Source organism: Uloborus diversus, chromosome 9 (genome assembly GCF_026930045.1).
Source record: "Uloborus diversus isolate 005 chromosome 9, Udiv.v.3.1, whole genome shotgun sequence".
Lineage (NCBI taxonomy): Eukaryota > Metazoa > Arthropoda > Arachnida > Araneae > Uloboridae > Uloborus > Uloborus diversus.
In genome coordinates, this window is record NC_072739.1 from 22,441,103 (window position 1) to 22,467,861 (window position 26,759).

Below are 26,759 nucleotides of genomic sequence, written 5' to 3' on the forward strand. Positions count from 1 at the left end.
AATCTTCCAATTTGAAAAATATACTTCAGCAAATTTAAATTTGAAAAGAATGTAAAAATCTCAATAAGCAACATTGTTAACGAAATAGATGTAAACATCCGTGGTAATATCGGAAAATGGTGCAGAGTCCTTGGATAAATTTCAAAAAAAAGGAGGAAAACTAAATCAATGTTTTGCTGCCCGATCTTAAGTACACCAAATTTGACACCTCAAATTGTGATCTATTTCATACATCAGTTCATACCAGGAAACACTTTCAGACGCGTAAAACGGAAAGCATTGCTTTTTAAACGATTTTAAAGTACAATAAACTTTCTTAAACTGGAATTTTTACATCCTTGTCACTAGCCGCAAAACTTTTATGTATTGTCTTTTTTTCCTTTTTACTTTGGAAACTGTCGCTCCCACACCGTGTCTTTCTTTTGTCTAAGCAGCCGACGAAAGTGTGAAAATTGACGAAGCGTATAGTTGCTCTATATAATCTTGCAGTAATGATCCTGATAATTGTTCTTTAAGTGTCGGTGGCGATTTTGAGATTATATATATATGCTTCTCTGTTCTATTTAAAATTCATTTATAAAGGAATGAACGTTCTAAAAGGCGAACTTTCTTTTATTTACTTATTTTTTTAGTAGCTTAATAACTATAAGTGCTTGATAATTTCCTGTACTCTAAAGTTGTAGAAAGGAATGTTGGCTCGCATGCATTAAGTCATTAATGTCAATAACACCCAATCTGTAAACATTTTTTTTTTTTTTTTTTTTGAAATTCGAACCAATAGCAGTACTTTGAAACAGTTCCATGTGGTCCAGCAGTTAAGGCTTCAGCCCAACAGCGTCAGAAATAAGTAGACACAGACATTAGTAATAATTTTGTTAGTAGGATATGTACTCTGGAGTTGTTGAAAAGAATGTTGGTTCGCACGCATTAAGTCATTAATGTCAATAACACCCAATCTGTAAACACTTTTTTAAATTCGCACGAATAGCAGTACTTTGAAACAGTTCCGTGTGCCCCAGCAGTTAAGGCTCAACAGCGTTAGAAATAGGTAGACACAGACATTAGTAGTAATTTTGTTAGTAGCATATGTTAGTAACATTTGTCACATTATTTAGATTTATTTTTGTTAACTGTATTTTGCTACATATACGTATTTCATTTTGACGCCCGGAATTTGAAACCTGGGCGCTGAACTTGACACATAAAATTGACAATTTATTGTTGTGCGAAGCAGACTTCGAGTTCGTTAAATTTGCCATTGAACACTAGGGGCACCAGAAGGGTTGCTAAGCCCCACTGGGGAGTCTGTCCCCCAAAACCCTTGGTTTTAAATCATAATGATAATCCTGCCATGTAAATACCAAAGGGACAGGCAACGTAAGTTAACATGGTTTCTTTGTGGCTGCCTAGAACGGGCTACACACATTTACGTTTTGCTTTATTTCTTAGTACGAAGGCAAATCAAAAAGTCTTTGCGCCTATTTTTTTTAAAGCCAAAATATGGCTGTGAATACAAAGCAAACATATACATTCCCAACAGTGACAGTTCCTTGAACCGTACCAGCCGTATCTGCTTTTTGCTCGGAAGAGCGGAGCTGCTATCAGTCATTTAAGATGACGGTTGTTCTTCAAACGTCCAACAGTTTATGCGCAGCGAAGTGTTATTCGTTTTGTACAGAGCAAGGGACAAAAAGCCCATAGCAATTCACAAGGAAATGCGCCTACAGTTCAGACCTTGTACTAGTGATTTTCACCCTACTGAAGAAGTTTCTGGCAGAACAGAGATTCACATGTGACAAAGAAGCCAAGAACGCGGACCGACGGTGCATGGTTCCACAGGCAGCCAGAAGAGTTCTGCTACAGGGGGATCTCTAACTTAGTCCCGCGATGGGACAAATGTCTGAACCGGTGTGGTGACTATGTGGAGAAACAGTGTAAGTGACATAGTTAACTAAGCAAATTTGTAAATACCTGCAGGTATCTTTTTTTGGCAAATAAAAAATAGGCACAAAGACTTTTTGATTTGCCCCCGTACTCTGTGTAGGTGTTTTCGTTTCTGCACATCGCAGGCGCGCAGCGAGGAAACCCCACAGAGTCCTAGGTTCTTAGATATATTGCCAATCATAATATGATTTAAAAAAAAACATATGTTCAAGATAAACAAGAAATAGAAAATGAAAAATTACAAAAAACAGAACTTGGAAAGAAACAAAATGAAATACAATCGAGCCCGCTTAATGGAATATCGGATAATAGAATATCCCGCTTAATGTAATAAAATTCCAATGTACTATACCGTTTATGTGTGTTATTTTTATCCCGGATAATGGAATATACCGCTTATTAGAATAATTTTTCCTGGCAAATTGCCTATTCCATTAAGCGGGCTCGACAAGGGACTGACATGTCGTCAGGGGGAAGATCAGCCTCTAAAGCTCTTTCTATTAGCAGGAAGGAAGGTCCGGAAAATATGATATACGTATATATAAATATTATGTGTGTGTGTATGTGTCATTAATTAAAAAAGAATTTCAAGATTTATAATGGGCACATCAACTTATTCGCGATTGCTGTCGCCAAGCGCAATACTTATATGTGAATGAAATGTGTTATTTTATTATGTTGCTCAGTTTGGTTCCAGGCAAAAGATAAAAACCATTTATGACCCATTCGATCTACTTAATATAATGTTTCCCCATCCTTCCCTCATTAATAATTCCATTTTCTTCTGCAGTTTCGTCGCCAACCCTGCTCAAAATGGCTACAACAGACGAGACTACTCAACGATGGAACAGTACGCCGCAAGCATCATCAAGGTGATCACCTTGAGGAGGAGAGGCAGCGCTCCCCTCGGCTTCTCTATAAGAGGAGGTAATTGTTTTTATTAATCAACATGGTTGTTAAATTGCAGCATGAACTAGAGAGCGTAAAATGAAAAAGCTTTCTTACTTACCAGGAAACCACACAAATCGTGTGTTATAATGAAGAAAGAAAGATAGAAAGAAAAATTAATTAATTTGAATTTTGACGTCTTGAATTCAAAATATGTTTTTCGCAATCACGAGTGTGTGTGTATGTATGCGTGTGTATTTGTGTCTGTGTGTAGGATTGTATGTGTGTATATATACGTGTGTTTGTATATGTGTGCATGCATGTGTGTGTGTGTATGCGTGTGTGTTTGTGTCTGTGTGTAGGCATAAGTGTGTGTGTGTAGGATATGGACGTCACCTGGAGACGGTTTTCGCTAGAGAAGCAGCATCGGGAGGGTCCGGTCGACGGTGGTGCTGCAGAGAGAGGCGGAGGAGGGGGGAAATAAAATCATAGGACATCAAAACAGTCAAATGAGAACAATAAGCAATGTGATTGCTCAAAAAAAAAAAAAAAACTGCAATGTGACGATAAGGACACGCATTGCCTGTCAAGTTGACGAACTCTATGAACCAGTGATTCGTCCTTGAATCCCTTTAGAGGACAGGCCGACCTATCCTCCATTCTGGTTCCAAGAGTGCTTTAGATCCAGACTTGTTTTAAGTACATATGCATGCAATTTACTATAGTCAGTAAGGCTGTTTCCGTGGACACTTTCGACCCCGGAAAAAACCTGCTTTTCACCGCCTTCCGGTTATTTGCGGGGTATATGTGGAATTTTTCTCCTCCTGCTTCCTTCTGGAGCCAAAGCGGAGTTTTTACCCAAAATGCATTACGCAAATCAAGTTCGTCTACTTGCTGGGTATAGCCGCTAAGGCTGCTGGGTAAAAACCGCTTTCTTTGGTACAATGGGAAACCTCTTTCTACATGTACACGGGGAATTTTTCAATCGTTTTTTTACGGAGTCGGAGCGGGGATTTAAGGGGTAGATAAGTGTTGTGAACGCAGCTACCGGTTGCTGTGTCGTGAAAATAACGGATGAACAGTTGAGTAAAACACATTTCCAGCAAAGAAACTAATTTCTGAAAATAAATAATTGCTCCTTGGGAAATATTTTTCGTTTTAAGAACCCAATTTTCATACCATACTTGTTTTAAATGTGAACAAGTGAATTCTTATCCGTTTGATTTATTAACTGAAGCAGTCAAACATCAGTCAATTTACACGTCTAAGGTTTAGACACCAGTTTTTTGTAACACTGTTTTCGTACACATACTAATATTGCCGCACAGCGCAATCTCACTGACAATCATCACAGTGGGTCAATCGACAGTGCTAAGCTTCGAACTCATCAGTTACCGGATCGAATCCCAGTCAAGATATGTCTTATCTTGCAGTAAGTTACCGCCCTAAAGTTAGAGCTAAGGCAGAAATACTTATATACACCACCAGCTCACTTATTCCATCCGAGGACTGCAGTTTCGTGCTTTTTAGCACTCATCAGCCCGGAATAGGAAGCACATGAGCTGGAGGAGTAAAACCTCTTAAGGGAGCCAAGAGAGCCAAACAAACTGGTAGCTAATGCAGAATTAGCAAACAAGATGAACGACCACAGCAATGGTGCGGTTCACCGTGTTTGCTAATTCTGCATTAGCTACCAGTTTGTTTGGCTCTCTTGGCTCCCTTAAGAGGTTTTACGCCTCCTGCTCATGTGATTCCTGTTCCGGGCTGATGAGTGCAAAAAAGCACGAAACTGCAGTCCTCGGATGGAATAACTGAGCTGGTGGTGTATTTTAAGATATGTCTTAGTCAAAAGCCCACCAATGTAGGTGGACGGTACGTCTCCTTCGGCTGAAGGATCTAAGGAAGTGACGTCATTTTAGCTCCGCCTTTTTTTCCTCCTATGTTTGCGGCAGAAGTTGTTATCCGTATTTCGCTGTCTTAACAACAGGAATTGGTATAACAAACGGAAAAGAGCATGATTATTGAACTATTTTATTATCCCCCCCCCCCCAGCCGGATCCGAGAAAATTTACGAGAGCATTAGAAATGACGGGCGTGATTAACATACAAGTGTAAAAAATATATTTTCTGTTCTATATTTTCCAAAAGTATTTTCAGTCGTTTTTTGATTGGGATAAAAGAACATACTTTATTTTTAATGATATAAAGTAATATCTTAATTTTTATTTGTAATGTACAAAATATAAATAAATAAAATAACAATAATAAAAATTACCGTTCTTAATTTTTAAATGTGTTTTCATTAGTTTTTTATTTTGAATTTTTAAAGAAACAATATTAAATTTTTTTAAGTATTAACTCCTGAAGAATGAGGAAGTGTTATTTCGCAATATGGGGGAATGTGGGGCAAAGTAAAATAGTTAACATAACTTATACTTTTTAAAAAATGAGCAAGTGTAAAATTTGTTCTGAAAATTGTGGTTCATAAAGAAAGAATAATATATGACTTGCATTGAAACATTTATTTTTGATAGTAAATTTGTGTATCTCCATAAAAAAGTGGAAATTTATCACTTCTTTTTTTATATTTTTTTATGGGATCATTTAATTAGTTTCATTTAATCGGAGAAAATAGCCATTTCTGGCGAGTAACTTAATTTCTTTGCACTGAAGGCATTGCATTTAACTCCAAAATATTTTATTTTCGGGTAGTTTTTATTTCCTGGCATTGATTGGCAAGGGTGTTCCGAAAATTTCAACACATGCCTACTATATTTTCATAGCAAGTTTGTGTCTAAACAGTAAAACACTGTGCTTTAATTCAAATTCAGAATTTATGCGATTATTAGACAAGGTGACAAGGTAAATTTACATTTTCCTATGTTCTGAAGAAGTGATTGGCATTGCAGAGCTATCAAGCAGATCACACCATTAAAAAGTAACCAGGTTAGGTTTGCCCCATTCATAGCAGAAAAATGATTTTTGTTTATTTCAAAAATTCATTGCATAATGTAAAAAAAAAAATCAACTTGCAATTAAAGAGTTTAACTATTGTTTTTTTAAAAAATGTGTAAAGCATAGGCTTGTCAAGACTCCCTTCCCTCAATGTGTACAGCATAAAAATAGATGTTACATTTTACTATCTTTAAAACTCGCAACTAAGTATTCAGAAATAAGTGCATAGTAATACATTTCGCCCTGCACTCTCTTTACATATGGAGCTTTCTTACCCTTTGTATTTCATAGTGTCATATTTTATGAGTCAAGCAGCAGTAAAGAATTGTATGCAGTGCGTAGCCAGGATTTTATTTCGGAGGGGGTCCAATCAATGGCGTAGCAAGATTTTCATTTTCGGGGGGGGGGGGGTGTCAAAGGAAATTTGACAAATTAATACGCAGATCTTCTAAAAAATAGAATTTAGAGATGAAAAATTTATTTAATTGTATAGTCTCAAGTAATAATTTTGAATGCATTTGAATTTAAAATAAGCAGCAAAATTTAATGCTAGATTCCCCATTTCCCCAAGAAGCCCACGCAGGGGCTATATTCCAAGAAATTTAGAGGAACTAAACAAAGGAGAAGTGACTTTTGTTCGATTCTAAACAGGTATATGTTCTCAGAATTTTTATCTACGAGTACTTCAAAAGACACAAAGGTTCTACGCCTTACGTCGCGTCGCCCCCCTCATTTCGTGCCCCGCTCCCCATTTAGTTGTTCATAAGATGAAACATATCCAAAATAAGGAGATTCGCATTTGAGAAACAAATTTCTCCCAACATTGAACATTATCGTCCATTTTTGACACATTCATTGTGACAGCCCTATTTCCCGCTCGCGTAGGGATACTTCTCTGGTGGAAAGCTCGTTACGTCACTTCCTTCGATCCTTCAGCCGAAGGTGATGTATCGTCCACCACCAATGTAGACTTGTACTTTATACACGCTGTGTCGTTTTACTTTATTCCATAGTACAAAGTTTTCGACTGCTTTTTTACGGGTTGTTTTCCATTGTTCAAGAAAAAAAGACTGGAGAACAATATACATATTTTTTCTCCGAAAATTGAAAACTTTCGAGATTAATAGTCACTAAGGGCTTTGTGTTAATATCAACAATCAAGTTTTACTGATCACTTAGAAAAGAAAATTTCTTTTTGCAAATTTTCTCATTCAAATATCTTCTACCAGGAAGTCGATTGCAGTAGTTAAAGAAAACTTCGCAGTATGATTCAAAACTAACAAAAACTAATCCAGAACAATCCCACATATAAAAAAAATATCCATATTTCACAAATGGCATTCTGTTAAAACTGTTTGCGCAGCTGGCAGGAAATGGAAATTTCCTCTTTCATGCCTAAAACTCGTTCGTAGGATTATTTGATGCCGAGACGAAATTACTCATAAAATGAAGTATTACATAACAGAAATGGGGAAAATATTCAAAGACGATTTTCGAAAAGTAAAAAAGACGAGATAACCTTCGCTGGGTGTTGATTTTAAGGTTGAAAAATTTGCATTTTTCAGCAACATTTCGAGCAAAATATATAAAAAAAAAAAGAAATGAAAAAATGCTTCAGAAAAACTCTCGAAAATTCCAAAAAATGAAGTTTAAAGAGCTATTAAATGTTTTTTCTTTTTTATTCTGTTTTCAAGACTTTCTTCCGTGTTCTTTTATACCTAGTCCCTTTGTCCATCCTCTCTCTTACGTATTAATATTAATAAAAATCTAATGCCGGCGGCGTGGCGGCGCCGCAGCAGCCAATGAAATCTTTTAAACGCAGTGACGTAGAAAAGTCGTTGGACTGAATTTCACTATCTAAATCGGCATTTAAAATTTCAAGAAATAATCAGTGAAATAGATCAAATGCTATTCGCAACTCCAGAGCTCGAATACGCTACCTTGCTGTGATTTCTATTAAATTGCAACTACTTTGCTGCGATACTACAGAAAAAGGTAAAACCTTCCATACCACGTGTTTTCTTTGGGGTAAATTACAGGCTTCAGACAGTTTATGGTGTAATGTAATTTCAGAAGAATAGGAAAAAAGCTTCCCACAAACACGATAAAAAATTACTGTCATTCACTAAGCGTCAAAGCAAGTTATAAGTTACGGTGTGTGTTTGTTTTACCTTTTTCATCCGCCATTAGACAGTGGCTGCGGCGCCCCCTATAGTTTATTGCAGTTGCAAATAGTCAGCAACAGATTAAAATAATACTGGAGTAGCATTGCCGTACAAATTTATTGAATAAATATACTTTGATGCTTGACATTTTTTCATAATCGCCAAATTTCGGGCAACACAATTGCTTCATTCTGGAAAGATCAGAAGGGACACAAAAAAAGAAAAAAAGCGTCCAGAATATATTGTGGTTATTCAGGGGTGCTCACGGGGAGGGGGGGGGTATGGGGCAGACTGCGCCATTGAAATTTTTTGCGGGAGGAGTGGGAATGATTTTACAGGCTCTTTGTTCACATTAGGGGGGGGGGGATCCTCTTGCATTTGAGGGGAGGGGGTACTCATGTATTTTGAGTATATACTGTTGAACCCATATTTGTAATGTAGTTTAGCGGGCGAGGTCGGTTCGAATGGAAGTGCTTGCAGTTCACGGGGGTTGGTGAGGGATGGCGAGCTGGGGGGCGGTAGCCCCCTGGTTCATACATAAAATTGGTGGGTTGTTGCAACAATGACAAATGCCCAGATGGTGGATAAAATATGATACTTAAATAAACAGGCATCGTGTAAAGATTTTTGTAATAAGAATATTTACACAAATTTAGTTTTAACAAAATGGTAAAGTCACAGCTGTACTATTAGGGGGAGATGGGGCATGTTGATCCGCTTTTCTACTTATAACTTTTATCTCATCAAAACATTGAATGAGCAGCTCGATTTTCTACAATAAGTTTCGCCAAATATTTCTCATCATCTCAGATTTTTTTGAAAATGTTAAATTGATTAATTTTTTTTTAAAATAATTTTTTAACGGAACCTTGTAAAGTGGATCAACGTGTCACGTGCGCGGGGCACGTTGATCCGATTCGCGGGCACGTTGGACCGCATTACGCAAACAACTTCACTCGACGTTAAATCCCGGTTATCACAAATTTGCCATTTCAACTGCGCTTGCGCGCGGACTTTGCTGATTTCAAAACTCTTGCTCAAACTAATTAAAAACATTTTAAACTTGTTAATAAATATGAGATGACAACAGATAAAGATTAGAAACTACAAAGCTTTCTTTGATTTAGTTTTTACGCCTCGGTAAAGATTCAGTTTTGCGTCTTAATTATAAATGGATTCGGAGTCTGATTTTTCTATCAAAGAAAGGCCCTTTTCAGGGTCAAATTTTTAACCTTTGAAGAGCGTACTCGAATTGCAGTATCACTTCTAATACAAAGCCGAACCCTCAACCTAAATACAAATGTATAATACTAAGCTGTTTACGCCTAACGTAAAATATCCGCAAAAGACGGATGTACTCATATTCCAATCATTTTTGAAGTACTATAATGTATCCCGAAATCGCTGTGAAGATATTCTAATCGCATTCGTGGGATTCTAGCTCAGCCTAAATATAAACAAGCAACATGAAATCTTAAAACAGAAAGCCCAGAAAGCACAAGCAACATGAAATCTTAAAACAGAAAGCCCAGAAAGCTAAGTCCGTGCGCAAGCGCAGTTGAAATGGCAAATTTGTGATAACCGGGATTTAACGTCTAGTAACAACTTCTGTTATAGTTTTAGTTATAAATATTACTCACTACTGCAACAAATTTATTTTCTTTTGTGTGTAGAATGAAAAACATAAAGTTTAAAGATCAATATAACATATTAAATTGATTTTAATTGATAAATAATCTTTAATTAAAAACAGCAATAAGCATTCACCATTAATACACAATTATTTTTTAAAGATAATTGCGTCAGATTTTAAAGATCATTGCGTTATGCCGCATGATAATTCTATACAAATTCTGTAAAAGTCGTTTCTCTGTCGAAGAGGTGTCAATGCAGGGAAACCAAACCAATGGCATTCCTAGGACTGGCGTCTAATGCACGGTGCGGGTAAACTTGTCTTGTCACCCCCTTCCTAAACACAACACCCTATAATGTTATGTGCAAACATTTCGTGATTTTAGGAATTCATCTTGTGTTGAACCTGTCGTAAACACATGCACAGCCGCCCAACATTGAAAGTTGAAAACTAGGGACACTTATATGTGCTAAATTCGGGAGACTTCGTATGAACAAATTTAACGAAAAAAATTTGAGCGTGAATTGATTTTAAAATATAGTTAGGGATACCTTATTTTAGACTTGTACTTGTATAGCACCCGAAATTCGGCGTTCGGACATCCGTCAGAATCCAAAATTTGTAAATTAAGATTACTATTTTACGGCTTTTTTGAAGTTAAAAAAACTACTACTGTAAGGTTTAATAAAACTTTTATAAGTTTGTTTCCTCTTACTAGTGCTGATAAACATTCTTTGTAGCAGGTAAAGATTTAAGAAATTCATCGAAAAATCAGAAACGCTTTGCCGCATTTTTCGGGAAATGCTAATTTAAAAAGTAAGTTAATTAAATATAGGGAAACGCCACCAGTCAAAGACATGCTTAAGACATCGCTCTCAGGTTAACTCAATTTTTAAGCCTTTTAATGTATTTAGACTTTTTAAACTATTTTTCTCTCATGCAACAACATTGCATCTAACGTTTGGCTGCTTCTGGATCCTCTGAATTAGTTGTTTCTATTTTCATTTGCTCAATTTGAAAAAAAAAAAAAGCTCCGACCCCCCAGTAACAGACGCCGAAAGTTTTGATAACACCCAGTAACAAACAGAATGAGGAAAGGATGAGTAATAGACAAATTCTCTTTTTCTCCTCAAAAAGTGCAAAAGTTCCTTATGTTTAGAACTAAAGACTTATTAAGTTCAAATGAACATGAAACACCAGCTGAACCACATGGTAGCTGTTCATAACTTTCCACCACTGCCTTGTAAATACCAACTGGCTCGAAAAATTCACTCTGATAACGCTGAATGGTTGCAACGTATTCATGGGACACAGCAATATCAGTTTTACCCACCTAAAAGGCATATTATTTAAATCCAAACTCATGAGTGTGTATTACTGGACCCTTGTCTGTTTGCTAGTGACTTTATCCTACATGTGCCCAGAACTGCCTTTTCAGGCTCGGGTATGAAAAAGTTTCGTTTTTGCAATCGTGATCGTTTTACTGTAGAGATTTTTTCGAAATTCTAATCACTGAAAAATCTTTTCAGGGAGTTTGTGTGTTTTGTTGAAATTCGGAAATATTTATTTCATTAGAGGGTGCGGGAGAAGGTATCAAAACTCAGATTTTCTCTTGTAAGCCACAAAACGCTCTGCTATTTTCAGTGTGAATATTGGTTGTATGTATCAAACGTTTTGCGTTCGAATTGTTTTTTCATGCTTTTGATGAAATGTAGGGGACTTTGGGACCATATAAAGAATTAAGATTTTTATATATTTTCAGTTTTTTTTTTGCTTCAAAGTTTTCATATATTAACTATGCATCTTATTTTGACCATTTTTGCAATTGGAAGTATGCAAAATAATTATAATAAGTTCAGGATATAAACTGTTAAATCCCCAAAAGTAACCTCCTTGTTTCAAACCCAAATTGATAAACGTGGGATTTTTACATATTTTTTTGAAAACTTATTAATGCTAAAATTAACTGTTCTTGATAAAGAGTATCCCCTTAATTTTAATGCAGTAAAAACTCGAATATCTGGAAAGCGCAGGAAATGCCGAATTCTAGACAGGCGAAGTTACCGCCTAGTTGAATGCTTCAGTATTCATCATATAAAGGTAATAAGGTTGGAAAAACTAAGATAACAAATTTGTTTTATTTATTTTACAAACCTCAGTGTCACTTATAACAGATTACATGGGTAAAATTTTGAACCCTCCCCCCCCCCCCCGAGTGTACTGAATATGACTTGAATCAGATGATTAATTGCAATGAATGAAAGAATATCCTCATTTAGGCATTTTGGAGTACGATGGTCCTATGTTGTCCTTTGTCTTAGTAGAAATTCAGCAATGTGCAGACTTGAATCTCAAGTTAAAAAAAATAAATAAATGATATGAATTGAAATATGTTACTGACAATAAGCACTTAAAAAACAAAAAAAGTTATAAAATTTGTTGAATATTTCAAGTGTTTCCTTCTTTTCTAGGTTGGGAACATGGTACTGGAGTATTCGTCTCAGAAATAGTTCCTGGATCCATTGCTCAAAAACAAGGTTTAAGGGTGAGTATTTTAATAAAGCAATATTTGTTTCATCTACTAGAAAAACATCTTGTTTACACAAAAATCATGTTTAGAATGAGTAATGATACAATGAGCACCGAAATAATCCAACTTTTGTCATCGAAAGGACGACTACCTTTCATAAGCTACAGGAAGTATTTCGGAGTGGTATGTTCATGCCATCTAATGCTTTAAAATGTGGTCAAAATGGTCTTTTAAAGTTGAAGTTGACTTGCTGTAACAATCAGGATTCTATTCCGAACTTAGGAAATTGAAGCAGCTTAAAATAATTGAAATAAACATATACAGCAATTAAAACGAATAACTACTTGCATCCCAACGTCAAGCGGTCTGGAATTTTTCAGATAATACTACATGTCTCAGGACTGAATGGCTTTTAGAACAGCGACAGTTGACGTCATAGACACCGCAATTTTAGAGGGGGGGGGGCAAGAAAATTTGTTTCAAGGCTTTAATATAAAGGGGGGAGGGGGCTTTTACTTCTTCTGTTCACAAAGTAGTAAAAAAAGTTAGATTCGTGATAGTTTTGTTTTAAATTGTAATTTTAAGGCGGGCTAAGAAAATTTATGTTTCAAGCCTTTAATTTAAAGGGGAAAAAAACGTTTACCATTTCTTCTGTTTACAAAGTAGTAAAAGAAAGCTAGATTCATGAAAGTTTTGTTTTAAATTGTAATTTTAGAGGGGGGCTGAGAAAATGTATAATTAATGGCTTTAATTTCGAAACGTTTCTGGGAAAGAGTCCCGAAATCCCATGCTGCTCATCGCAATGCCATGAAAGATATCAATTTTTTAGTTATCTTTTTCTTCAAAACAGTAAATTACACATAAAGAACTTCTTGGTATTAACGTCATCTTAAATTTAAAAAAAAATCGTCCTATTTCTGTTACTTTTAAATTCAAACTTGGTACTAAAATTTGAAGATGGATAGAGGCGGTGGTTTATTGGAAAAATCAATAATCCGGTTCTGTTTGATAGGTGACCATTAGGAAAAACATACAAAGAAAGTTTGTTATAATATTTTGAATAGTTACTCCCAAAATGATTGGCTCATGCTAGATGTACCCTTCGACGTTTCGAGGTCCTTTACGCTGGGGGATCTAGAAGCAACTAGCACTCCATCAAAAGTATATCTCAACTATTTTTAGCAAAAGATTGGACCATGATTCCGCAGCTCCCTTTTTCTTCCCAAAGGAAAACCAAAGATTTGGTCCGACCCCCAGCAGCTTTAACAACAAACTCATCAGGATTTTGAATCCACCTAAATCTACTGATGTCTTAGTCTTTTGTTTTGCAGGTAGGGGATCAGATTGTTCGAATAAATGGCTTCAGCATCCATCGGGCCATCCACATGGAAGTTCTTAGTCTATTGAAAACCTGCCCTGGAATAGTTCTGAAAATTAAAAGTGAGTTCAAATAGTTTTGAAATAAGGAGCTAAAGCTTAATTGTTACATAATAATATAAAAATTGTATGTAAAATTCAATGTTTTTTAACTTACATTTTACATAGAGCAAAAAGTATTTTGCAATATCCAAATTTCTTTTATAATCATCTACTACAATGTGGTATGCAAAAATGTAATGAATTCACATATTTTCATTAATATTTAGTTCACTTATGTTTTTTTCCTTTTTTTTATTATATAGGAGTTGGAATTCTTCCAGTTAAAGAGTAAGTAAAAGTTTCAATAAACTCATAGTTTTCATACTTGTAATTAAACACCAAAAGAAAATAAGTTTAATTTTACCTTATTCAAGGGTGCCTACCTAAAAGGGGGGGGGGGGGGCTCATGGCGCAGACTGCGCCATTGAAATATTTAGGGGCAGTCACCTTTTTGACAGCAAATAAACACCCATGCCCAGTGTCTTCAAAAATCATTGTCCTGTTTAAGATGTTGCCAAAATGAAATTAGTGCATTTTTTAAACAATGATAATAATAATTAGTATTATTTTAATAATATTATGATTCTCATGTCTCAAAAGCATGGGGAAAATATAATTTATTAATTATATGCATTCGGTTACTTATGAAATAAAATTTGAACATATGGGACATATGTGTCTTATGATCCTTAAAGGGAATGGCCTAAATAAATCAATTGAAGGGTTCGGGGCAAGAATGATATGCCACATGATTTACATTTTCAGTTGGTCAATTTCCAAAGAATTTTTCAAAGGTACTACACGTTCTATATTCTGCAATACTAAAACCAGATATGTTTTTCTCCAAATTACATAATCCGTTGTGATGTTTATTTCAATTTTAGTTATGAGAAACAAAAATTTTGATTGAAAAGTCACTCCTTGTGGCTTGTCACATTTCTGCCCCAAGCACTTCAATTATGCATAAAGATCTGATATCAATGCATTTTAATGCAAGTACAGTGAAACTCTGATTTTACGGTTTCTCAAGGGATTGGGTTAAAAAAAAATGTGAATACGGGGAAACACATACAGCAAAACTGATGACGGGGCCCAATGAAAAAATCGTTAAAACGTTAATTGCATGGGAAATGTAGATTCGGGGGGACGTGAAATCTGGGTTTCACTGTACTTATTAGACAAGAATTGTTTTTGTTATTCTTTTCACTAAACTCAATATTTGTTTTCTTCCAAATATAGACGTGATAAAGATCCTGTGACATGGAAGATTGTCGAACCTCCACCCTCTCTCATTTGTTCAGATCAAGTAGCTGTGAGTATCATGATTTGTTCTACTTAATTCATTCTACTAAATATGCATTTGGTTCACCAGTGGTTGTCCTCCCTTCCCCACCCAAAGAACCATCTTAAAAAACCGACTAGTAGTCACAATTTCTATAGCAGGAGAACCAGATGTGGCAATGTGACAACCAATTGTCATAACTCAAAAAGTTGGATTGTTTTTAATGCACTGGTGCAATTTGGAGGTAAATAACCTACAAAATCTAAAAACTGCAGGCTATATCCAAAGGGGAAAAAAACTTGTATCTACTGATTTAGTGGAATTGGTATATCATTTTACTTATATTTCACATAAAAGCTGATTAAAAAGTAATTTGTGAAACTTTATGAAAGGTAGGGACCAAATTAAAAATTTTACATGTTTAATTAACAGTGTAACATAATGTAGGAGTAATAAGAGATATACTAGTTACATTTAATAAAATATTTATTAATCTAATATTTGAAGTTGTTATAGCTTCTTTTTTTTTCCTTTTGGAGAGTATATGAAATAGGTCAATAAAATATACAATAGTTCTAAAAGCGAAGCACCTCAGTTTTCTTCTCTTCCTGTTTTTGGATGGTTTCTTTGGGAGGTACCTCGTTGTAGCAGTTTTAGCCTTTTTGACAAAAAAAAAAAAAAAAAAATTGCTTCTTTTGTTAGACTTCAGATTATCAAAATGGAGTCAGGTGTGGCGTGACACTCATAAATTGAAAACAATAATAATAATAATTACTGCTTCCAAAGATATTATTTCTCTCTGTAATGTTGCCTCAGTTTTGAAATTGTTCATTTACTTCACATGAATAGCCATTGTTTCTATAAAAAAGGATTAAAAAAATTTTTTTTTTTAGTCTTCCAGATCTGTATGGTGTACTTGTGTCCAATTAATTCCATTTTGAAAAATTTCCATCATATAGATCTGTCCAACTTCTGAAATAGATCGTATCTCATAACATAGGCAAGTTTCTTTAAGCTAGGCTGCCACAGCTGTATGGCGTGTAATTGTGCCCAATTAGTTGCAATGAACTTAATGAGATGTCCATCATATGGATGCAACAACTTCTGTAATAGGTTGTATCTTGTAATCCAATTAGCAGCTATTAACTAGATGCGTTCAACTTCTAAAATAGATCTTATCTTATAATATAGACAGTTTCTTTAAGCTAGGCTGCCAGAGCTGTATGGTGTACTTGAGTCCAATTAATTCTATTGAACATTGAAAAATTTCCATCATATAGATCAGTAAAACTTCTGTAATAGATTATATCTTATAATATAGGCAGGTTTCTTTAAGCTAGGCTGCCAGAGCTTTACGGCATAATAGACTTTTTACCAGCCAATTCTCTTTTACTTAAGGTGGTCTCCATCATATTGATGTGTCTTAACTTCTAAAACATAAAAAAAAGGAAAAATTAAATTTTGAAAAAGTGTCACAACAAAATATTCTAATTTAATAATTTCATCTTAAAATAAATTAAGTAAACATTGAAAGTGAAAGAAAGAGCAGAATATAGTTGAAGATATTAGTGACAATCCAGACAACTAAATGCAGTAGAGATATGTGGTGGATTTACAGGTTTGGGGACCCTCTTTGTCTATCACAGAACTATGCAAAACTTTTAAACAAGTGTATTTATGCATCCCTTTTGGGGGCCCTATGGAATTGGGGGACCACCTCACAATTACAACATGGTAAATGCACCAGTGATAGAAAAATGTTAATCAGGTGAAACAGGAATAGATTTGCACAGATGTATATAGCAATAAGATTTTTTTTGTTCCAAAACTAAATTTATTAGAAAATTTTGAATGGCATTTGATTAAAGGTTGGACAACTGGAATAAGTAAGTAAATACTCTTAAACACATAGAAAAAAAAAAAAAAAAAAAAAAAAAATATATATATATATATATATATATATATATATATATATATATATATATATATATATATATATATATATATATATATATATATATATATATATATATATATATATATATATATATATTTTATGGATATGGAAAAGAAACTAAACATTAAAAGGAACTCCCATTTAAAAAAAAAGACTGTTAGACAATCTCTTGTTAATACAATATTATTATCAAAAGTTTTATTTATTTTACTATTTTTTTTAAATTGAATGAAGTGTTAGTAAAGACATGTGTGTGTTAGGTTTTAGTATCATTTATTTCTTCTAACAACTTAAAAATAATATCCATAATAATATTTTCTATCTTTGTCAACAGCATTCACATGTGAATGGGACTTCTTTGGAAAATAGCATTATAGTGAAAATTGAAATAAATGTCCCTGGAAATTCTAGCCTAGGGTGCAGGTAAGTTTTGCTTGTTTTTGTTCGCATGTTTCAAAGTAAAAGCAATTAATGGCAAAAAAAAAAAGTATGACCTCAATATAAGGTCACCAGCATATAAGGTCGTTTTTCTTCAGTCCTCTATCATTCAAAAGGAATTCTTTGTTATGGATTATCAGACATACCAGGTCTTCAATACTGTAACTGCTTATATCGCCACTACTTTCTGACTTTCCTTGGGTGGTTCAGCGCTACACAGATTTGACATTTAATTTCAAGCATTTTCCTTTGTGCATGATCATGTATCGGTGAAAAGTCATTGCTGCTATTAACGAATAAAGTGCTAAGAATGTAGTACAGTATGAGTATAATGCCAGTAATACTAAAAAGATAAGCGGTCACACAAACAGAAGCGTTCAGAGACATGTCAGAAGACTTTTTTTACTAGCCATGGGAGGGTTGAAGAAATTTCAAAGAAAATTATAATTTAGAAAACATTGCACAAAAAACTAAAGAAAAACTTTGACAGTCCTGCATTATTAAGGATTATTTTAACTAAGGTAAGTTGTACATCATAGTTTGCTTGAAAATATTTGTGCGCAACTTTATTCTGAATTTATATTTAAAAATGAAAATATTATAATTTCTTATTGATTCCGTTAGTTTCATTTGGTTCGACTTAATAAAAAATTGTAATTTAATTACTGATATTTTAGATGCATTAAATTTTGCAAAGAATATACTATTTATGTATATCCTTATTTATTGACGTTTCCGTATGAATCGGTTATAAGGTTACTCCACTTATATAAGGTTATATAGACCTTATATCAAGGTTGGAGTGTAAATTGAATTAGTGTGTGTTTGGAGAATGTATGGAACATCCAGTCAAAGTTGTACAATTCTAAGAGATAAAGTAATTAATCGTTTTTACGTCCAATGGATTGCACTTAGTAAGATTTCTCTACAGCTAGTACAGACAACAGCGAGAGATCCAGAGACAACATGAACAGTTATGAAATTAATTGCTTTGAAAAAAAGAAACACAATTCTTTTTGTGTTTTTAAATCCTACTTTTTGCCTCAGTTACTTGTGCAACTCTCAGATTTAAAATTTAGTTTTTTTTTCTTGGTCTGAAGCCTGTAATATATCAAGAAGGTTAATGACTCTTAGAACACACAAAAGCAAAATCATACTTTGGCAACTCAATCTCTCTGAAAGGAACTTTTAAGGGCTTAAAGTCTGCAAAATTTTAAGAAAAGGGCCAAATTTAAACATTCTGCAAGTAATTGATCACAGAATTTCACCTTCTGTAACCATCTACAAATTGTGCGAAACATGTCTTCCATTATTCAGTAAATTACTGCCCAATTAGCCATGGCTAAAGCAGAAATACATGAAATACACCGCCAGCTCAGTCATTTCCAGCCGAGGACTGCAGTTTCGTGCTTATTAGCACTCATCAGCCCGGCATAGGAAAGTGACTGAGCTGGAGATGGAAAAAAAAAAGAGGTTTTCCATCTCCAGCTCAGTCACTTTCCTATGCGCCGGGCTGATGAGTGCTAATAAGCACGAAACTGCAGTCCTCGGCTGGAAATGACTGAGCTGGTGGTGTATTTCATGTATGTCTTCCATTACTCACTGAAATTTGCTAAACTCGGCTACTTTTCTTAAAATTTTGACAGAGTTACAGACTTCATGTTTCAATGACAGGGATAAAAGGAAAAATAATTTATGCCCTCAGAAACATGTTTTACAATGTTCTTTCCTTTGGTACCTATTTAATTTTTTTTCGTTATTAAACTATCATGAGTTTTCCTGATAAGTTACAGACACTGTTGGCATGCTCCAACAGAACGAGAACTATAACTTGATTAGCTTAAAAAGTTTTATGGAAACTCGTTCCAGCATTGCCAAAGGACCTCCCGAGATGCCAGGCATCTTCATGTGTACCGTGAAAGAGGGCGGCATTGCGGATCAGGCCGGTCTACAAGTCGGAGACCAGATCCTGGACATGAATGGCACCAGCTTCCACGACCTCAAGCTCAGTGACGTATGTATACTTCACTCTTTTTGTAATGTCCAAGTATTATTACAGTAGGGAACTGATTATCTTGGGATCATTGCGATTCCGGATATCTGAATTTCCCAGCTTTCAGAATTGCTTAAAACGTTTGCTTTGTTTATAAAGTCCAAATTACAATAATACATAAATACTGCCGTGAGGAGGTAAAGCGCAGTATCTGCAGAGATGAGTTTTGGATATATTAGAGTAAAAGCGTTGTGGATTTCATACTGACAATATGCTAATGTTTACATTTTTCTCATGTTTGATTTTCAGCGGAAACCAAACAGGTAAGCTTATACAATAAAGCTACAGTACAATAAATGCAAAAAGGAAAAGCAAGTCAAATTTGCAGATATTGCACTTACCTTCCCATGGCAGAATAGTACTGCATTACAAAATTAGAAGTACTTTTCTGTTATAAGTACAGCGGTCAGATTATTTTTGTCTTGGCAATTATGTTTAATTTTATTTGCTGTCAATGTTCAGTCAAAGCTATATAGGAATAACATGCTAGACGATACCATACATCATATTTGTCTAATTCATAATTTTGTACCATATTTTATCCATAAACTATAAAGCCTAATATCCTTCAATAACAAAAACATCAGGGCCCACAAATTCAACTAGTATGTCTTATGACACTTCATTTTAGTTCATTACATCTTGCACTTATGTGCACCTTGGTAGAGTAGAGCGGCATAGTATAGGAGGAAAATGTCTTACTAATAATGCCACATACTTATGGTTATACCATATCAACGTACTCGCATAGATGAAGACGACCTTGTAGAAAATTTTTATTCTAAATTGTTTTTAATAAATTTTCCAGGCTGTAGCTCTGATGAAATCTTCTAAAGACATCAGACTCACAGTAAAGAAGGCAGCCGGGATCAGCTTGTTTCTAGACAACACATCCACCACTCACAGCAACAAGAATGAAGATTCACTGTCCACCACCAGAAGCCTCAGTGATGGGTAAAATACTTCTATGAGTTCAATGCAAATGCGTCATTTGCTGTTTCTGATATAAACTTTGGTAGAAGGTTATAAAACAGGATGGTTATTGGTAGTTAGACTTATCGGATATGAGGATAGTTTAGTAAATTGGTGAATGTAAGGAAATGTTATGAGGGTGTATTTGTATTTTTTATTCATGTTTTGAATAAAATGTTTTTTGTTTTTATTTGAGCTTTATTTCTATTCCTCAATCAGTGGATTTTTTAAACTTTTTTGTTGAGCATTATCTGTGTGGTGCTTTGCTTACAATTTAGTAAAAATAAGCAAATAAGTTTATAAATGAAAAGTGATCAAATACTCTTTGTGCTAAAATATGATTAAAGTGGAAAACCAACATAAATAAAGCACAAATTTGCAAGCAAATACACCATGCCTTATTAGTTTGAGAATTTGTTGGTTTTTCACTTGAATCATAAACAAGTTTTATAGTTTCATCTGAATAAAAAATAAATGTGTAACTTTAATTGATCTTCTGTGGTAGTGGGAAGAAAAAAAAATAAAGGATTATTTTTAATCAATTTGATAATTAAAGTTTTAAGATCAAATTTATCATAATAAAAGTTGTTCATTGATAATCAAAAAATTTGTTAACATTGTAGCCTTTTTTTTTTTTTTTAAGAGCTGTCGTAATTCATCTAACATTTACTTTATACACGTACATAAAAGGAAATTCAAGACTATACTTTCTAGAGATGTTACTAATATGAATCTACTGAATTTCCACTAAGAACTTCATGCTTATTTGTATGCATCACTGACATGTAGCCAGTAAGGTATCCATTTTATTGTTAAAAAGATTTGCAATAACTAATTTACCAATCTACTTACATTGTAGTTGAGATTTTGATTAGAATGCTTTTTAAATTTACGTATAATATTGACTACACCTTCAATACACTATGAAGCCTGTATTTAATAAATACTATAGTTGGTTATGACAAAAGTTTTGTAATGAGAGCTAATGACTGGCATATGTTACATCATTTTATAAGTTTTAAAAAGCCACTTCACCAACAACTTGGTTGTGAGTTGCCTTTTGTGTGTGTGTGTGTGTTTTTTTTTTTTTTTTAATCACCTGCTCCAGTAGATTTTTATCCCCATGAATACATCTTTGCCTTAGTTACAAAGCATGTTTGTATGTACACTATTTTTTAATCATCATCAAGTTAAATGATGTGTAACTGTTTGGATAGTAAAAGTAGCTCAAGTGTTATTACCCAGTGTGCAAAAGTACAAAACTGTAATAATGTTTTTAAAAAAAAATCACTTGATTTTCAAACATTAAGACAAAAAAAAAATATATATATATATATATATATATATTTACGATAGTCATTTTCTTACTTAATTGAAGGAAAAAAAGTAGTAAAGCTTTCTATATATTACTTGCCACTTATAGTATAACTTTTTTTTTTCTTTTTCAAAAGAAAATAATTTTTTCTATATTTGATATTTTCTTACTGAAGTAAATATTTTGAATGAGTCATAAGCAACATGAGCTCTGTTTAAAATCATATTTTTCATTTTAAACAACAACTTAAACTAAAATTTTGGAGCCAATTCCTTGAATATTGTCTTGAACTAACAAATGCTTACATTAAGAAAGTCAAACAATTTCAACAAGCAAAAAAAAAAAAAAAAAAGTTCACATTTAAACATATCTGAAACTAAATCATTTAAAAATCTAAAGTTCAGTTGATTTCTTTTATAATGTCCACGGATAAACCTTAAAAAAAAACTTATTTCTATCAGATTTTAACTCATATAATTTTATAAAAATTTCATATTGCACATGGCAAAAATTTGAAACAATTAATTGAAAATGATAATGAATGAACAATAAGCTTGGTTTTATTTATTCAAGCTTTATAAATAGCATTCCATATAACTTTTCACAAAACATTTTACAAAAGGAAGGACTATGCCATCTGCAGTGAGCAAGATTTTGTTCTACAAAATGTGTGTAGCCTTTCAAATTTGTAAGTAGCATCCATTGAATACACTTTTTGCACATAGCTTTGCGTAGTTTGCACACTGGGTATAGCACTTTGCTTTGCATGCTACTGCTTTGGGCTTGTTCTCTGCTCGCATAGTGCATGCATATTATCGAAGACCTATTCATTTAAAAATAATACAGGATTTTGAGAAGGGTAATAAATCATGCTCAGTCATTTCATTATTAGCACTGTAATATTTGATATCAATAGAAATACTACAAACAGAAAGAAATATTTTTGAGTAAAAAATTTTTTTAAGTTAATTATTATCATTATTTTCACCTACTCTATTGCTGTCACTCATTAATAGTATTCTCATTGAAATTTTGAAATAATGTCCACTAAAGTTTGAGAGTCTATACACTAGAATAATTACAAATAACTGTAAGGAGATAATTTTGCCTCCACATGTACTGGATATAGTTTTTCTTTCGACTTTGTGGAAAGAAGAAAATGCTGTGTCCGTTGCAGCCTGCTTGAGATATATTTTGTTTTCAGGCCATATAAAGCATTTGAAAAAGTAAGTTTTAATGGGAGTTTCACTATCGCTTTCTGCATCAGAATCACTATTTGTTGGTTGCCCCCTCACCTTTGCCTGTCAAAAATTGCTGATTCTAAAAAAAAGTATTTTTCTGCTTCGGACAATATGGATGTAACATTTGGAAAACAATGCAATATTTCCTAACTCAAATTAACAGATTTTTTTTTTTTTTTTGGCTGATAAAATAATTCGTTATTTTGAGGTTTATTATTCAGTAAATAAGGGTTTTGGCCTTCATTTTAGTTGGGGGGGAAGAAGAAAAATTCGCTAAACTGCGAAATTCGTTAAATAGAAATTTGTTAAATTATTGTCCAACTATACTTATACAGCAGTACTAATGCGTTAATTCAGACCTAATACTAAATTTTTCTCTTAGTCAGCTGGGTGGCACGGTGGTGAGTCATTGACCTGATGTGCCCTTGGACTGCAAGTTCTGACCTGCAATCCAAGCGGCCAATTGGTGGATTTTTAAGATACAGAAAATCGACAATGCCCATTTTGTATGATTACCAGGCATGTAATCGGTTTTGAATATCCTCAACAAAACAAAAATTCCTAGTGCAGTTTTGCATCAAAGAGAGACTAGGTGCCTCCTTCTGGTGGGAAACTGGGTGTCAAAATTCTCTGTGCCACTGACATCAGAGACCTTTATGCCACATAAAAGCCTGGATGCTTTACCGGGTAATTGCATTAGGTCTGCAGAAGACTAAAGCCCCTAAAAATAGCATACCCATTCAGGGCCTGATTACCACACAGGCTGACTAGGCATAGGCCTGGGGCCCCATGTTCCTATGGGGCCCGATATTTTTTAAAGAATTATGCATAGCATTGCAATGATATGAAAAATACATGTATTTTTAAAAAATAAAAAATTATGACTTATTAATTAGAAAAAAAATCTCTTTAAAGGGGAATTTTTAATCATTCTGGCAGTAACCAATTTACTTTGTCACAATTATGAGGGGGCTCAAAGGAGATTCCCAAATGCACATAAGTGATTTATACATAGCTGTGTGAATAGACAAAGAAGCCTCCAAAAGTGCATTCGTGCTTTAAAAATGTAAATCAAACACTGCATAGTCTTCAAGGGGCCTCCAAATTAATGTGGGCCTAGGGCCTCACTTTTAGTTAGTCGGGCTTTGTCCCCATTAGAAAGAAAAATCTACATTCCTCTCCTCAATCAATTTTAATTTGTAATACAATCAAGCATAATGAAAATATCTTTTCTCTAATTTGCATATTTTCACTCATACAGCCTATCATCACGTATGAAAGATGAATTCTCCGGTAGCTGCTCTTCAAAGTCAGAAGGTAGCTCCTTCCAGAGCAGCGTATCCAGTGATTCGGAAAAGGATTATTCCATCTCGGAGGAGAGCGCTTTCGAAGGCTTGCGGAAAAGCTCAAAATGGCCGCAGCACAAGAAGACTCCTTCTGCTTCGACAATCGAAGAAGACGCATGGATACTGGAAGAGAAGCACAAGCTGGAGGAAGGACGGAGGAAGTTGGCGGAAGAAAAGATGAAGCTGGAAGAAGAAAAGCGAAAGCTGGAGCTCGAAAAATCTTCATCATCTTCTTCTTCCCAACCCACTTCTTTGGAAGACAACTCTTTTAGGGATAACAATTTTCTAAGTGAGCTTCAAAAAGTCGCAGCTAGAATGAATACCAAAGAGAATAAAGGAGCTGATCCGTTGAAGAATGGCCCAAAATTAAGGACTGGTATGTATTTGAATATTTAAGGACTATCCATTTCCCTGGAAAGTTTGTTATTTTTGTCAAATGTAGATTTTAGGCATTAAAAAGAATTAAAAACTTAGCGAACAGCTGTTTCAAGCTGTTTGCTTGAATAGCCTGTGATAGCCGGGGGGGGGGGAGAAGGGACACCTGTTGGTCCGGGAAAGAGCCTGAAGGGAGCCCAATGTTTTTAAAACTAGGCATGAAATATAGATGTTAAACAACATAGATATGGGGGCCCGGAAAAGTCATTTGTGTCGGGCCTCATAATTTCTGTGCATGCCCCTGGTGATAGCTGTTTGCTATCAAAAACAAGCATCATCATCAGTGGATGAAAGGATTCATAAAGTTCGAACTAACAGTTAGTTCACTTGACTGTTGATTCAGATTTTGTGAACCATTCTTTCCTTTCATGCTCTGATGAAGACGTTTGTTTGTGATAACCTCAAAACAGCTGTTTGCTGAGTTTTTAACTCTTTTTGATGTTTTTATTTGTACTATTATACACATTCTTTTTTTTTACTCATTGCTCAGTACAAAGTTTTCGACTGCTTTTTTATATATAGTTTATGTTTTGAATTGACAATTTTTTACAGAACTTTTCATTAGTTTGAAAAGTGACCTTGTTATTAAGATTCATCAAAAATATGGATTCTCTGACCCATGTATAAGTATGCATGAATATAATACTTCCTCTCATCATGAAATAAAATGCTTTTTTTTTTCATTTTTTAGAAGGGATAAAAGGCAAGAGATGTAAAGAAGATGCCATTAAAAGAATGCAGCATGGTGAGGAAAAATTTACTCATTTCTCAGTCTGACTACCGATTATATAGAAAGGCAAACATCCAGTTTACAGGCAGAAATAGAAGCATCTATTAGTTTTCCGGGCTGTCAGCTTTTCCAGATGTCTGTTAGCCTCAACATTAAGCAAAGTAAAATTCAAATGAGTTAAACACTCGCATCAAATTTTTACTTTCCCCCCTCATTCAGATAGACTCATATTAACTGGATGTTTGCGAATTTCATATAATCTGTGGGCAGACTGCACTTCCTTGAACTTCATTAAACACTTCAGGAAAAAATATTCAACTTTACACCATGATAAATATTATATTAGGCCTCATGGGTGTGGTGGCCAGGGGGTCTAGACCCCCTCAATAATTGATAGTCGGACCTCCACAAAAATTTCAATTTGGTTAGATAAAATCCATTAGTTTAGGGGTGACTACTATTTTTATTCCAAAAAAGGATGATAATGCACAGTTACATAACACATAATTTATTGTGTGAAATGCAGTAGTGAAATGTTTAATTATTATGTAATTAAATCAAAGTGAACTTCGCTAGTACAAAAGAAATCAACTGTCTACAATGAAAGCTTAGAAGCAAAGAATTGATGCTGAAGCGCTGCTTATTATAATCAGAAGTCTAAACTATTTCCCAAGCAGGTCCGCCATCTCAAACTTTTATGGAGGAGGAGGAGGGGGGGGGGGGTGGCAAAAGGTATAAACTCAATGTAAATTATACCAAACAAAAAAACAAGAACCGAGCCCACTTACATGTAGATACATCATTTTTTCAAAACTAGAAGGCTCTAAATTAGCCATAAATACATGGCAAAGGTGAAGGAAACCTCATGCAGCTACTAAGGGTTTGCTTTAAAGGAATGAATGAAACACAAGCCTAAAGCAGAGGTTTCAAAGAGAGAAAAAATGTACTCAACCAACCGGATATTCAAAATAGGATTGTACAAATGCTAAGGTTATATCTTATTGAGAGGATCAATAGAAATTACTTTTTATTTTCTCCTAAGGTTTGCGATGGAATGACATAAATTTCAGGGTTATACAGTGCTGGTAAAAAAAAAATTGCATCACCCTCGCATTGGGATTATGTGAGAAGTTTTGGTCAACCAATTAACGATGAATGTATGTGAAATTCTGCAAAACTTATGAAATAAACATTTAACAGCAGGAATCCGATAATTGTTTACGTAGATCGGGGCTGTTTCCGGGCCAAGGCAAACTGCTGACCCCATGCTCATTTTTCCATTTCTGAAACTGCATGTGAGTTTAGAGCAAAAAAATTACTTAACCTCAAGTCAATTTAAGTCTAATGGCAGGATAAAGGTTTTTAAACTGTTACTTAATAGTTTTGCTCTATGGCACGGAGCAGAATCATCCTGGAAAATGATGTTTGGAACTGAAATAAAGTGATCCCGGATAGT

At 34.3% G+C, this 26,759-nt stretch overlaps 1 protein-coding gene and 1 long non-coding RNA gene across 2 annotated transcripts in view; one reads left to right on the forward strand and one right to left on the reverse strand.

The window, feature by feature from the left end:
* LOC129230017 (harmonin-like) overlaps window positions 1–26,759 on the forward strand; it is a 140,616-nt gene that overhangs the window by 98,153 nt on the left and 15,704 nt on the right. The window contains exons 2-11 of the mRNA XM_054864403.1: window positions 2,735–2,871; window positions 12,057–12,130; window positions 13,447–13,555; window positions 13,798–13,822; window positions 14,774–14,846; window positions 17,108–17,196; window positions 19,081–19,225; window positions 20,073–20,218; window positions 24,054–24,514; window positions 25,265–25,318. Coding sequence (XP_054720378.1) covers window positions 2,735–2,871; window positions 12,057–12,130; window positions 13,447–13,555; window positions 13,798–13,822; window positions 14,774–14,846; window positions 17,108–17,196; window positions 19,081–19,225; window positions 20,073–20,218; window positions 24,054–24,514; window positions 25,265–25,318 — 1,313 coding nt within the window. The remainder of the gene's footprint in view (window positions 1–2,734; window positions 2,872–12,056; window positions 12,131–13,446; window positions 13,556–13,797; window positions 13,823–14,773; window positions 14,847–17,107; window positions 17,197–19,080; window positions 19,226–20,072; window positions 20,219–24,053; window positions 24,515–25,264; window positions 25,319–26,759) is intronic.
* The window catches only part of LOC129230018 (uncharacterized), a 40,309-nt gene continuing 29,086 nt past the window's right edge, over window positions 15,537–26,759 (reverse strand). The window contains exon 3 of the long non-coding RNA XR_008581141.1: window positions 15,537–16,246. This is a non-coding gene — a long non-coding RNA (uncharacterized LOC129230018). The remainder of the gene's footprint in view (window positions 16,247–26,759) is intronic.